The sequence below is a fragment of the Littorina saxatilis genome, linkage group LG14 (assembly GCF_037325665.1).
Source record: "Littorina saxatilis isolate snail1 linkage group LG14, US_GU_Lsax_2.0, whole genome shotgun sequence".
In the NCBI taxonomy this organism is placed as follows: domain Eukaryota; kingdom Metazoa; phylum Mollusca; class Gastropoda; order Littorinimorpha; family Littorinidae; genus Littorina; species Littorina saxatilis.
The window spans coordinates 13,762,904-13,776,381 of NC_090258.1; the positions used below are offsets into that span (position 1 = coordinate 13,762,904).

General features: G+C 40.2%; 1 protein-coding gene across 4 annotated transcripts in view; it reads left to right on the plus strand.

The window, feature by feature from the left end:
* Positions 1–13,478, plus strand: part of LOC138947174 (mucin-like protein) — a 31,284-nt gene that overhangs the window by 14,512 nt on the left and 3,294 nt on the right. For all 4 annotated transcript variants that reach the window (XM_070318613.1, XM_070318612.1, XM_070318611.1 and 1 more), the window contains exons 15-26: positions 338–1,126; positions 1,293–1,412; positions 1,727–1,852; positions 2,220–2,348; positions 2,736–2,858; positions 3,870–4,133; positions 4,756–4,872; positions 5,255–5,419; positions 6,196–6,302; positions 8,925–8,986; positions 10,564–10,724; positions 12,460–12,556. In XM_070318613.1, coding sequence (XP_070174714.1) covers positions 338–1,126; positions 1,293–1,412; positions 1,727–1,852; positions 2,220–2,348; positions 2,736–2,858; positions 3,870–4,133; positions 4,756–4,872; positions 5,255–5,419; positions 6,196–6,302; positions 8,925–8,986; positions 10,564–10,724; positions 12,460–12,556 — 2,260 coding nt within the window. The remainder of the gene's footprint in view (positions 1–337; positions 1,127–1,292; positions 1,413–1,726; positions 1,853–2,219; positions 2,349–2,735; positions 2,859–3,869; positions 4,134–4,755; positions 4,873–5,254; positions 5,420–6,195; positions 6,303–8,924; positions 8,987–10,563; positions 10,725–12,459; positions 12,557–13,478) is intronic.

A 13,478-nucleotide genomic window follows, 5' to 3' on the forward strand; every position in this document is an offset into this window, starting at 1 on the left:
CCGTGGTGGAGGGTCACATATGTGTATGCACTTTTAGAATTTAGTTTCACAGATACGCATTAAAGACGCCTTCTGTTCGTCATGCAAAACTAATGCTTACAACCACTATTTAGATTTAAAGCTTGCACTAAATCAAAATCGAAGAAGTGTTATAGGGATTGATAACAAATATTTGGCTTCATTCCCCCTTCAAAAATGCATTACTCTGTGCATTTGTATTGCACATTCAAAGCTTTTCTATTTTGTTTTGTCGCTGACACTTAAAATACTTACCCTATGTGATAATACTAGTTTCTAGTGCTGACTAATCATCACATAATCACTGATTGCACCCTAGGTCAGGCAAACCTCTGCCTTGATGTCGACGAGTGTGCGGACGACGCGTTGAACGAGTGCGAGGTGACGTGTAACAACACGGCGGGCAGCTACCAGTGTTCCTGTCCTGATGGCTACCGGCTGACCAACAATCTTCGTTCTTGTGCCGACATTAACGAGTGCGCCGAGAAGTCCCACAAGTGCCAGCAGATTTGCAACAACACTGACGGTGGCTACAGCTGCCTGTGTGAAAAGGGTTACAACAGGGTCAGTTCTGGTCAATGTGTCCAGTCTTCCAGCACACAGAATATTTGTTCTAACAGCGGGTGTAGTCAAGGCTGCAAAGTGGTTCAGGATCCTGCCACAAACACTAACGTGGCACGCTGTTTTTGTCCCTCTGGATACGACCTTGACCCAACAGACAATAAGGCCTGTGAAGACCACGACGAATGCCAAGACAGTGTGTGCGCTCAGAAATGCAACAACACACAGGGCGGCTTCAACTGTTCCTGCTACAACGGCTTTCAGCTCAACTCTGATCAGCGCACGTGCTCCCCATGCCCCAGTCTGCAGTACGGTCCTGAGTGCGCTCACACCTGTCTGTGTAATGGGCGTGGCTTGGACTGTCACTCCGTCACTGGGTGCGTCTGTCAGAAAGGCTGGACCGGAAGTCAATGTCAGGATGATGTCAACGAATGTGAAGAGAACCCGGATGTGTGTGGAGAAGGACAGGTGTGCACCAACACCAACGGGTCTTACACCTGTGCGTGCCAGAACGGTTATGCCATTGACGACGATGGTGTCTGCCAAGGTAACTTCATCAATGTTGCTGCTGACAATCATTTTTAAAATTATTGTTTTTTTGCTCTGTTAAAGTACTGCTTAATTTTAATGTATTAGCAGCGGTGACACATTTTTCCCCCAACTTGAACATGATGATGGTGACAATTATAATGATGTTGATGACAATTTTACAGATGTGGATGAGTGCAGTAATGACGCAGGGTGTGGGCAACACCAAGTGTGCAGCAATGTTCCTGGGTCCTTTCAGTGTTCCTGTGTATCAGGTTACCAGAACAATAACAGCACATGCACAGGTATGACGGGTAATGCACTCACACACACTCACGCGCACACACTAGCACACACACACACACACACACACACACACACACACACACACATACACACACGCACTAGCACACATATTATGCAAAGTAGATATATTTATGCAAAACAACAAATGTTGATGTCTTACTGTTCATTTATAGAAAAGGAGAGCTTAATTAATACCTTCCAACTTAAAGACAACAGTCTTACATCTCTTTTGTATAAACTTTGTTTGTTTGTCTGTTTAGGGTTTCTGCTTCAGACGTTAGTAAGTTAAAAGACGTTGTCAAATTGTATGTAGATATCGACGAGTGTGCGCTGAATACAGACAACTGTCAACAGAAGTGTGTCAATGTGGGAGGAACTTACAACTGTGAGTGTAACTATGGTTACAGACTCAACACCGATCGCACAACCTGCTCACAAGGTGAATAAAGTTTTAAATGTAAGTCTATTACTTTGTTTTCTGTTTTGGTCAGCATGTCTGTTGCCCCATCCAATTCCATCATTATTTGGTCTGTTTATACCTTTCTCTCACATTCTAACAATCTCTGTCGTTTTTTATTTGTTTGTAACTTTTTTGTTTTGGCTGTAATTTTGACATTTGATTTTTTTAAGTCTACGCCACATTTTCTATGAAACTAGCAGTCACAACGCAAGTAAAACTGTGTTTCGTTTTTGCCATTATTTATTCAACTTATGTCTTGAGAGAAGTCTCTGTGTCGATTAAACAGAATGCTGTTCTCAGTCTAGATGGATAAATATTGATTTCACGTGCATTATATTTTCTGCAGTGTCTGACCCCTGTGCTGAGGAAGAGAACCTGTCGTGTGACCATGGCTGTACACTGGACGACACTGACATTGCTGTGTGTTTCTGCAGGAGTGGCTACACACTAAACAGTGACAAACAGACCTGTAAAGGTGAGTATTTGACTTTGTTTGTCCTGAGTGGACTACATGTGGTTGCAGATGTGACAAGGGGACGTCTTATAATGCGCAAAGAAATGGCAACATAAGATAAGTTGATACGATGATACTGTAAGTTTTAGAGTGTGTATTGCCGAAAACAACGTGGATATAATGAATGTATTCCAAAATATTCTCGGAGACGTAGTTGAGGAATTGTACACGTGTTACTGGTTATATATTTTCAGTAGACTGAACCAAAATGGTGCATGCAATATTCATTTCTTCCTAACACTTTTCATTTCAAAGTCTTCAAAGAAACATCGGCGTTCGAATTGAAGTAGGGTATGTGCACAATGTTGATAACATAAACATTTCATAATCTGTATGTAAATGTTGCAGACGTGAACGAGTGTCAAGATAACAGCAAGAAGTGTTCACACACGTGTAGAAACACAGCCGGAGGTTTCACATGCTCCTGTCCCACCGGAATGGTTCTTGACAATGATGGAAAAACCTGTGTTTGTGAGTACAATGATTAGAACACCTGCGTTTGTGAGTACAATGATTAGAACACCTGCGTTTGTGAGTACAATGATTAGAACACCTGCGTTTGTGAGTACAATGATTAGAACACCTGCGTTTGTGAGTACAATGATTAGAACACCTGCGTTTGTGAGTACAATGATTAGAACACCTGCGTTTGTGAGTACAATGATTAGAACACCTGCGTTTGTGAGTACAAGGATTGGAAAAACCTGTGTCCGAGACTACAATCCTGGAACTGCCTGTCTTTGGGATTATATATTGTAGAAATGACACCTGAGTTAAGCAGAAACCGCTTGTATCATCACATGAATGTTTGTTGACAATGCAGGGACATTAACAACGAGCACACACACTCACACATCCACAGTTTGTCATTGTGATCAAAAGAAAGAGATAGAACAGGAACAGGACACAGAGAACAGTGACCAATTATGTCCTCAAAGTATGACCAGGCTATAGACACACATCATACATATGTGACCCTCCACCACGAAATGAGTCGCATGTCACCTCCCACGGTTCTGCGCTAGGCTTAATATAAGTCTGGGGAGTGTCTAGTAACAGTGTGAGGGTCACCTTAGTCACAGGCTTATAACTCAAACAGTTTTTGCTCTTTTCTAAAACGGTTTTCACCATTGGATAGAGCATAAGAAACTCTTTAGTAAAATGTAAAAATATGAACATTATGCAAAGGTGACATGCGACTCATTCCGTGGTGGAGGGTCACATATAAACGACTTAGTGGTGGTAGTCCCGGCAAGCCGATTTTGAAACTGTGACCACTGAATGACTCTCGCACAAGTTCTCAACATCGCGTTATTCCCAGGCACATTCAGTCGACAGATGAATGTTCACAGCGGAATGTCAAAGTTGTCAGAACGTAGTGTTATGATGTGTTTGGTGCATCCATGGTAACAAAATAAATCTAGACACCCTAGAAAAATACTTTGGCATCTCCTGTGACATTTCTCTTTTTTTTTGCCACAGCATGCCCTGTCGGAACCTACGGAAGTGACTGTAGCATGAACTGTTCCTGCAGCGCTGGAGCCAGTCGCTGTGACCCTGTCACGGGTTGCCAGTGCAAGACTGGATGGACAGGGAACAAGTGTCAGAATGACGTCAATGAGTGTGATGTAAGCAGCACGCGTCGGCAGTGTGTGGCCAAAGGGGCAAAATGTATCAACCTGCAGGGAGGGTACAGGTGTAAGTGTGCTGATGGCTACAAGGCGGATGACAACGGTGTTTGCCAAGGTAAAATTTAGATTTAATTGCGTGTTATTAAGTCAAGACTTTTTTCCTTCTAACTAGCATTGAATCGAATAATGCTCTAAAGTGGAATATAAACTCGGAGGCAAAAGAAACGCAAATAAAGGATGCGTTAATTAAACCTTTATGGACTTGAAGCAAAAAGAAAAGCATGATACTACCCTGTTCTGCACGTGTTGTTTTAGCGGTCTTATCTTGTATATATATATACATACGATGAGAGGACACCATTGGGACCAGCCAAAAGTGTCCTTTCATTGCAACGGGTATTTTGATAGGGGTAATCGGGAAAGGGACACCGGAAGGTGCCCTTTTAATTGAGGTGTCCTCTCATCGGAGGAGCCACACATCTTAGGTACCACTGTAGTTGTATTTTCATCAATCTTACCTTCAACAGTTTCACAAAACTTCTCATAATTTAAGGACTATGAAATCTTGATTATTGATAATATAATTTTTTACTTTTGCATTAGCTTTTCTTGTCTTATACCATCTATCATATTGAGGAGAAAGCCAACAGTACAACATCCATATATCCACCACTGTCCAAAAGCACATTAGGCTTGAAAAAATGCAAGCAGTTGCTGCTCTACTTCTTTTTTTTTAGACATCGACGAATGCGCGACATCACCATGCAGTCAGATTTGTGAGAACAGTGCTGGGAGTTACCGGTGTCTGTGCAATACAGGCTACACTCTGAATACCACAACTGGGGACTGCGCAGGTACAATAACCTTAATTGGAATCACTTATTGCCATCAGCATCTACAACATCATTAAAATCATTCGTTTTGTTGTTTGCCTTGGAGTTGTAATCAAAAATGAAATGTTGAACTGTGTAAACATGGCCCTATAATCCTTCCGTAATAGGTGTTTTGCGTAATATTTATGTTATGTGTTTATGTTATATGTGTATATCTGTGTGTGTTTGTGTGTGTGTTAGTTTGTGTGTGTGTGTGTGTGTGTGTGTGTGTGTGTGTGTGTGTGTGTGTGTGTGTGTGTGTGTGTGTGTGTTAAAGACAAAAAGGCAACACATTTGTAAAATGCAAAACTATAATTATGCATGGTTTTTCTTACGATTTTGTTTTTCTCCGTAAAACATCCAGCTGAAAGTTTTACCCAGAACAGCGGAGTTAATTCAGACATGTGTGAATCTGAAACCATTCACGACTGCTCTGGCACACCAAACACACGCTGTCAAAAATCCAGAGGGGGCTACACCTGTGTCTGCAGAAATGGCTACACTGAGGATAGATTTGGAGCTTGCGTTGGTAAGTTCTATTTCAACCTTTAACCTATATTGATATAAGTTATTGTATCGATTGACCATTGCATTTGACGTCAAATTCAGACTAACACTATTACTATAAGGCAGCTTGCAGAGAGTAGTAAAAATTAAAATAAATCAAACTCAAATGGATGATATGTAGGGTTTTTTACGGCATTTTACGCAGATCATGTTCGTAGTTTCACAGAACAATGATTTCTAAATCTGTGCAAAAATTGTTTGTATATTATTTTTTGTCGAGAATACAAAAAATGTACAATAGGAATTTACATTTAACAGAATGTTTGATCATAAAGAATTGAAGAAGGAATATTTTCGTTTATACTATTAAAAAACACACTTTTGGTTTGAACCGTTTCACTTGAGAGATTTGTTTTGTTGTAGACTATGAACAACAGTTAAATAGTTAAGCAGATTTTAAGCAGTCTCTTAGTTTTGTGTACTGTTTTTGTCTCTCTGTGTCTCTCAGTTTCTGCCTGTCTCTCTCACTCTCTCTCTCTGTCTGTCTGACTGTATCTCTCTCTCTCTCTCTCTCTCTCTCTCTCTCTCTCTCTCTCTCTCTCTCTCTCTCTCTCTCTCTCTCTCTCTCTCTCATGCTCTCTATTTCTCCTGCTCTCTCTTTCTCCTGCTTTCCCTTTTTCCATTCTATCTGATTTCAGTGTTATATGTTTTGCATTATACTTTGAACAAAATCAAAGGGCGAAGTTAATGTGCACTATGTATATTGCAATCATGTCCTGCAATTTGACTCTTATGCAGCGGTCGCAAGACTCGGCTTCAGCATCAAGGTGAATGTAAACATTCCCCGAGCTGATCTCACTGAAGAACCATCACGCTCCACAATTAAGACAGAAGGTCAAGCATTGGTGAGAAAAACGTGCATGTATTTCCACCTATCCGTTCAACGATCATGCATGTCTAGATTTATATTGGATTGGATTGGATTGGATAAGATTTACAGTCCAGTGAGGTTACCCTCATTGAAATTCGGGCTGCTTTCTCCCCGGGGAAAGCGAGCTGCCATACATACGGCGCTACCCATCACAGTTTTAAATTTGAATGTTACCGTTTAACCTGTATGTGTGTGATAATGCTGTTATGTCTTCATCCTGAGGTGATAAAGGAGATTGTTTTGAAAAAAGATACCAATCGTTATTGACGTGATCCTTAGCCCCCCCCCCCCCCCCTCCACCCATTTTTATTCGATCTCGCCTCTTTTCCTCCGACATTTTCTTTTCAACACCGTCATTATCAACCAGGGCTCCCATAGCGTGCGTCCTAAACGCACCAGAAGCCGAAAACACGTACTAGAAATGTATCGAGGGGGTCCCGGGACGCACTAAGTTTTAAAAGAGCGGGTCCCGGGACGCACTAGATTTCCTTAACCCTAACCCTGTTCCGTTCATCAAGGTGTTGTTGGATTGTCGTGTCAACCTAGAATATTTAAATAAAAAATACACTTTACAGTACACTATGCGTGACCACAATGTTTTATAAGTACACAGAGACTTTTCGGCTTTTGGACCCTTGGGACCCTCTATAATTGGGGGTCCCGGGACGCACTAGGAGGGGCGTCTGTTGGGAGCCCTGATCAACCCTCCCCTTCTGTTCCTCCTTTCCGCCTCCACATCCCTGCTCTATTCGGACTGTTTTAAAATCTTTAAAAAAAACTAATGCTTTTTACATTTAGTCAAGTTTTGACTAAATGTTTTAACGAAGAGGGGGGAATCGAGACGAGGGTCGTGGTGTTTGTGTGTGTGTGTGTGTGTGTGTCTCTGTGTGTGTGTGTGTGTGTGTGTGTGTGTGTGTGTGTGTGTGTGTGTAGAGCGATTCAGAGAAAACTACTGGACTGATCTTCATAAAACTTGACATGAGAGATCCTGAGTATGGTATCTCCAGACTTTTTATATTTAGTCAAGTTTTGACTAAATATTTTAACATCGAGGGGGAATCGAAACGAGGGTCGTGGTGTATGTGCGTGCGTGCGTGTGTGTGTGTGTGTGTGTGCGTGCGTGTGTGTGTGTGTGTGTGTGTGTGTGTAGAGCGATTCAGACTAAACTACTGGACCGATCTTTATGAAATTTGACATGAGAGTTCCTGGGTATGAAATCCCCGAACGTTTTTTTCATTTTTTTGATAAATGTCTTTGATGACGTCATATCCGGCTTTTCGTGAAAGTTGAGGCGGCACTGTCACGCCCTCATTTTTCAACCAAATTGGTTCAAATTTTGGTCAAGTAATCTTCGACGAAGCCCGGGGTTCGGTATTGCATTTCAGCTTGGTGGCTTAAAAATTAATTAATGACTTTGGTCATTAAAAATCGGAAAATTGTAAAAAAAAAAATAAAAATTTATAAAACGATCCAAATTTACGTTTATCTTATTCTCCATCATTTGCTGATTCCAAAAACATATAAATATGTTATATTCGGATTAAAAACAAGCTCTGAAAATTAAATATATAAAAATTATTATCAAAATTAAATTGTCAAAATCAATTAAAAAACACTTTCATCTTATTCCTTGTTGGTCCCTGATTCCAAAAACATATAGATATGATATGTTTGGATTAAAAACACGCTCAGAAAGTTAAAACAAAGAGAGGTACAGAAAAGCGTGCTATCCTTCTTAGCGCAACTACTACCCCGCTCTTCTTGTCAATTTCACCGCCTTTGCCATGAGCGGTGGACTGACGATGCTACGAGTATAGTACGGTCTTGCTGAAAAATGGCAGCTACTTGACTAAATATTGTATTTTCGCCTTACGCGACTTGTTTTTTATTTGTTTTGATAAATGTCTTTGATGACGTCATATCCGGCTTTTCGTGAAAGTTGAGGCGGCACTGTCACGCTCTTATTTTTCAACCAAATTGGTTGAAATTTTGGTCAAGTAATCTTCGACAAAGCCCAGACTTTGGTATTGCATTTCAGCTTGGAGGCTTAACATTTAATTAATGAGTTTGCTCATTAAAGTTGTCATTAAAATCACATTTTCGCAAACAGATTTAAAATTGATTGCATTGTATTCTGCATCACATTCTGAATCTAAAAATATATGCATATGTCATGTTTACTCTTAAAATGTGATCACAATTAACGAAAATAGATGAATTAGTCTTACGATTAAAATTTAAGAAATCGATCCAAAAATTATTTCATCTTATTCTTTATCATTTCCTGATTCCAAAAACATAGATATGATAGGTTGTATTCAAAACAAACTCAGAAAGTTAACAAGAATACAGAAAAGCGCGCTTTCCTGCTTAGCACAATACGCTACCGCACTAATCTGGCGTGTCAATATCACTACGTTTTGCACGTGGGAGGTGAACGATTTCCTTCACGCGGGGATTGACGAAGCTGTACTGTCTTGATGAAAAAATACAGTGCCTTCAGTTTCATTCCGTGAGTTCGACAGCTTGACTAAATGTAGTAATTTCGCCTTACGCGACTTGTTTAAATTTAATTTAATATTACTCTTTTTTTCAGCTACAAAAGACACTAAAGGCATACGTACCTAGCCTGCTTGCCGTCAGTATTCACAATATGAGGTACGGTGTTTGTAATGTTAAAGGCACAGTAAGCCTCCCGTAAACCATCACAGATACGGTCAGGCTTTTACACACAGTACAAACACTCTTTCATTTAAACACTCACCGATTGAGAACATCCTAGGTGCCCTCCGTAAAGAGCGAACAATTTTCAAAGAATTTATTTTTGCGTGGTTTATCTTACCCCTGAGCCATCGTGAACCCGTGTGATCCAGTTTCCCTTTATCACAATGTAGTCGTCAGTTAGTTATTTGAATGCGACTATTTACAATAGCACGTTTTTATGCACGAAACAAACGGCTGTGGTTCACAAGAACTCTAGCGATGGCTTTTGACTGTTGAGAGGAACGGCGATATGCACTGATAAACCGGCGTCGTCTGCTACGACCCTTGCGTGACCCTGCTTCCGGGCTTTTCTTTTTTCAAACTTTCACAACTTCGAATTGTACTGATCTTGTCTTGATGAAAAAAGAATTCTTTTATGATTAAAGAATGTTTGTGTAACAAGCTGTCAATTTATTATTTAGATTTTAAAAGTTAGGTCCAGCGCAAAAACGCACCACGGTCCAAAAACATTTTGATAATCATCGATTCACGGCTATCGCCAGTTTACATCGATATAATGAGACCCGAAGGGAAGTAACTCATGTTTGACCTGAGTTCAGGATGGGTCCAAAAAGTGTTCGAGCCAATCTGCAAAATTAATTCTTTAAAAATTGCTCGCTCTTTACGTAGGGCACCTAGGATGTTCCCGTTTGGTGAGCGTTCAAATGGAAGGGTGTTTGTACTGTGTGTAAAAGCCTGACAGTATATGTGATGGTTTAGGGGAGGCTTACTGTCCGTGAATTCCGGTATTCATAACAGCCGTCCAGCACCAAAACGAGGCGCCATTGCTGTTGAGGCCAAGTCCACGAAAATAAATTCTTTGAAAATTTCTCACGCTCGACAGAAAGCAGCCAGGATGTTCCCGTTCGGTGAGCGTTCAAATGGAAGTATGCTTGTACTATATGTAGACGCTCGGGGAGCTCTGTGATGGTTTACGGGAGGCTTACTGTGCCTTTAATATTTTGGTGTTCATTGGGTATTTCAGAAAGATTTGATAACACAAAATAATCAAGTTTAGCGTACAGCTTTCTGCATCGCTGTATATGACACTGATCGCCTTCAAAATTAGATCATGTGACCAAGTGTTATGACACACATCTTTGTGACATCTTGTAAAGCTTAGTACAGCAAAGTGCAATGCATACATACCTCTTTTTTTTAGACAAGATGCAGTTTTTTAGGGCTTGACTTAATTGGTAATATATATTTTTTTTTTACAGAACACCATATTAGTATGCATATTTTGTGTTTAGCTTTACACAATAACTCTAAATCAAATATTTTTCTTTACTCAATGTTCTTTTACAGAGTATAAGCTCATCTTACTTGGACAAAAAACACTCTTTCTAATAAAAGGGTTTTTTTCTTCTCAAGTTTGATTCGTACCTCAGTCAATAACTCCGTAAAGAGATTCCATTCTCTACAATATCCTGCAGCAATTTTCAATCTCAGAAAATATTATTGTTTTGCAGGCCGGGCAGTGTGATTGCAGACGTGGATGTAGACGTGCCCAGTAAGAGTGCCCAGATCTCTGCCTCCTCCCTGGCCGTGGCACTGGTCAACATCACTGGTCAGAATACTGTCTTGGCTGGACACATTGGAACCGTCGGGATTACGGTTGATGGCATGAACAGTGAGTTTCAGTGGTTTTGTCTGCAATAACTTCTGTGTTTCTAAACTGTAACTACAAGGGCCTGTTCTTTTGGGCTGTTGCTAATTGAAAATTATATGTCTTGTTTTCATTGATTTCTGTGTTGATGGATGTACCTATCAATTAATAATATTGATAAATTAATCGCTGTTTGTTTTGACTTTTGCTTTACCCTACAGAGCAATCAATAGAGACTTGGTAATGATCAGTGGAATGAGAAATAATGTCAGAAGGACTTAAGGAAGACTTTTGATAAACAGTTTGTCTTATAAACAGAAATATGGAAGAATTATTCTCCTGCACAAAGGATTTGAACTATTGGCGCCGGCGACCACTTACTCTGCCAAATGCCGATTATTAGGTTTTAGCAAAATCCCTCCCTCAGCTCAGATGGAGTACGGTTATAAATCAAATAAATATTGAAGAATAAGTCAGTTACTTAAAGGAAGGAATATGTTGACTGTGATTCGTGAAACTGATGAGACAATAGACTATTCTAATAGAGCCAATATTTGGGGATTTTTATGGGCCGTGTATTACCATTAAGCCTTTGATTCAATGTACAAAGAGAATAATTGGAACATTTTCTGCGTTGGAATTTGACAAAAATGGCCAACGCTTTTGATGACGGATACCCTCAGTAATAATAAGCAGGGTGGGTGGAATTCAGAACCGTTTCCTCTGAATTGTGCAATTAGACAAGGTAGCCCCTGGGCTTCCCTATGGCAGTGGAATTGTTGGCCACTCAAATTTAGATGAAGGAATGTGTTTGGTAAAAAAAACTACCCTTACATGCCATTATGATTGCTTGTCATAGACAAAGTAGGTAGCAGAACAGAATATAGAGAGTACTACATGGCTTGCTGTGTTGTACCAGATGTACACGAGTTGCTGTTTTAAATATTGAACTGCGAGCGAAAGCAAGCTTTTCAATATTTCAAAAAAAGCAACGATCATAAATCTGGTGCAACACAGCAAGCCATGTAGTAGTCTGTTTATCCTACATCCTGTACTTACCTGTATTTTACTCGAAACGTCCCGCAGTCGAGGTGTCCAAAAAGAACACGCTTCTTTTGGAAACTCGATCTCTTCCAAAGCCTCGTGCTATATTTCACGTCAAAGCAAAGAAAAGTCACTTTAGGAAGTGTAGCGTGACGTGTAAGTTCTAAAACGCTTACAGGGGAAACAGCAGGCGAAAAAGTGTTTCAATAATGACGTTTGTGTCGGTAACTTTGGCATCACGAGCAGTGGAAAAGCAGGTCCCTGCCAGACTAGTTTGACACGACCTCATTTACATGAAATACACACGTGTGGTTTGAAAAATATTGTTATCTAATGAGTGGTCTCTCTCTGGTAAGTAGGATAATCATATGTTTAAAGTAGAAGAGATTACATTAAAGTTTTCACAATTCTCAGGTCTGACCCTGAATATATATGAAACCATAGTTATGAAAATCGATAACTGCCATGGACGGAAGAATTTACCCCTTTTGGGTGAATAAACGAAATGATAAGTTTGGGAATTTTTATTTTGTAAAAAAAAGAAATGCGCTGTCGTTAACTGGCGGACAGCTGTAATTGCTGCACAATTGTTATTTTAATTCAGTGTTGCTCTTTGCAACCCCCCTACCTCCGCTATGCATGAGGTATAAAAAATAAACATAGACAGAAATGCAGTTTACGTACTGTTAAATGGACAGTGCTATCCCTATTTCAGTTATTTCCAATACGACCTACTGCGATGTATTCAGTCGCTACGTGACTTGTGAAGAAAATCAAGTCTGCAAAGTGGACAACGGGAAACCTCAGTGCCGGTGGGTGATTATCATTTATTAATGTTAGGAACTTGTATTTTTACTACATACTAATTGTAGATTGTATTATGGCATTCTCCTATGTAAGTTAGGTTCTCATTATCGCAAAAAAAAATATAGTGCTTGTATTTACTTAAGTATCCAAATGCAAGAAGAAAGTGAACAAAGACACGTAAATCACGGCTGTTCCTAGCTTGTGTTTTAGTGTGAGTTAAAAATAGCCAAGCACAAAGAATAGTTTGGCTACCTACAGCTGCAGCCAGCACACTGTTAAGCTCGCTTTCCTGTTAAACCCAACTGTTTCCGCGCTATACTGGGAGAGTGGCCTTCTCAGTGCATAGCACTGAGAGAGCTACTAGCTGATGTGTTGTTATCTCTGTTATGGGGAAAGGATGGGTGCTAAAAACGCCTGCAGCTAAATTAGCAGAAATGAAGTCCTGTGAACTGTCGTGAAAAACATGTTTGCATAGAAAATCTAGCAAAAAGCACCTAAATGAATATGCGGTCAGGCGCAAACACACACACAACACACACACACACCACTTAGGGTACACACACACGTACTACAAACGCGTTTAACCTTAAAAGGGATACTACCGCTCTGACCATTTGGGGGAGGGGGGGTTCTGACGAATCTGGAAAATCTACTGTACCTTAATGCAGACACTCACGGCACGATTTGCTCGAAAATGCTCCCCAAGTATGGTCATTAACATTATTAAAGTGAGTGATTGAACTTTAGCGACGTTGGAAAAGAAATGGTACACAGTTGTTGGCAAGATGGCAAGCGCCTTCTATGACGCGGCCTCCTAGTAGCCACATCACTTACACAAACAAGGATTGTAACTCAGTTGATGTAACTCAACTTTACCCTAATGCAACGAGTGCTCTAACTTTGCCTAGTTTATGAAATGTAATTAAG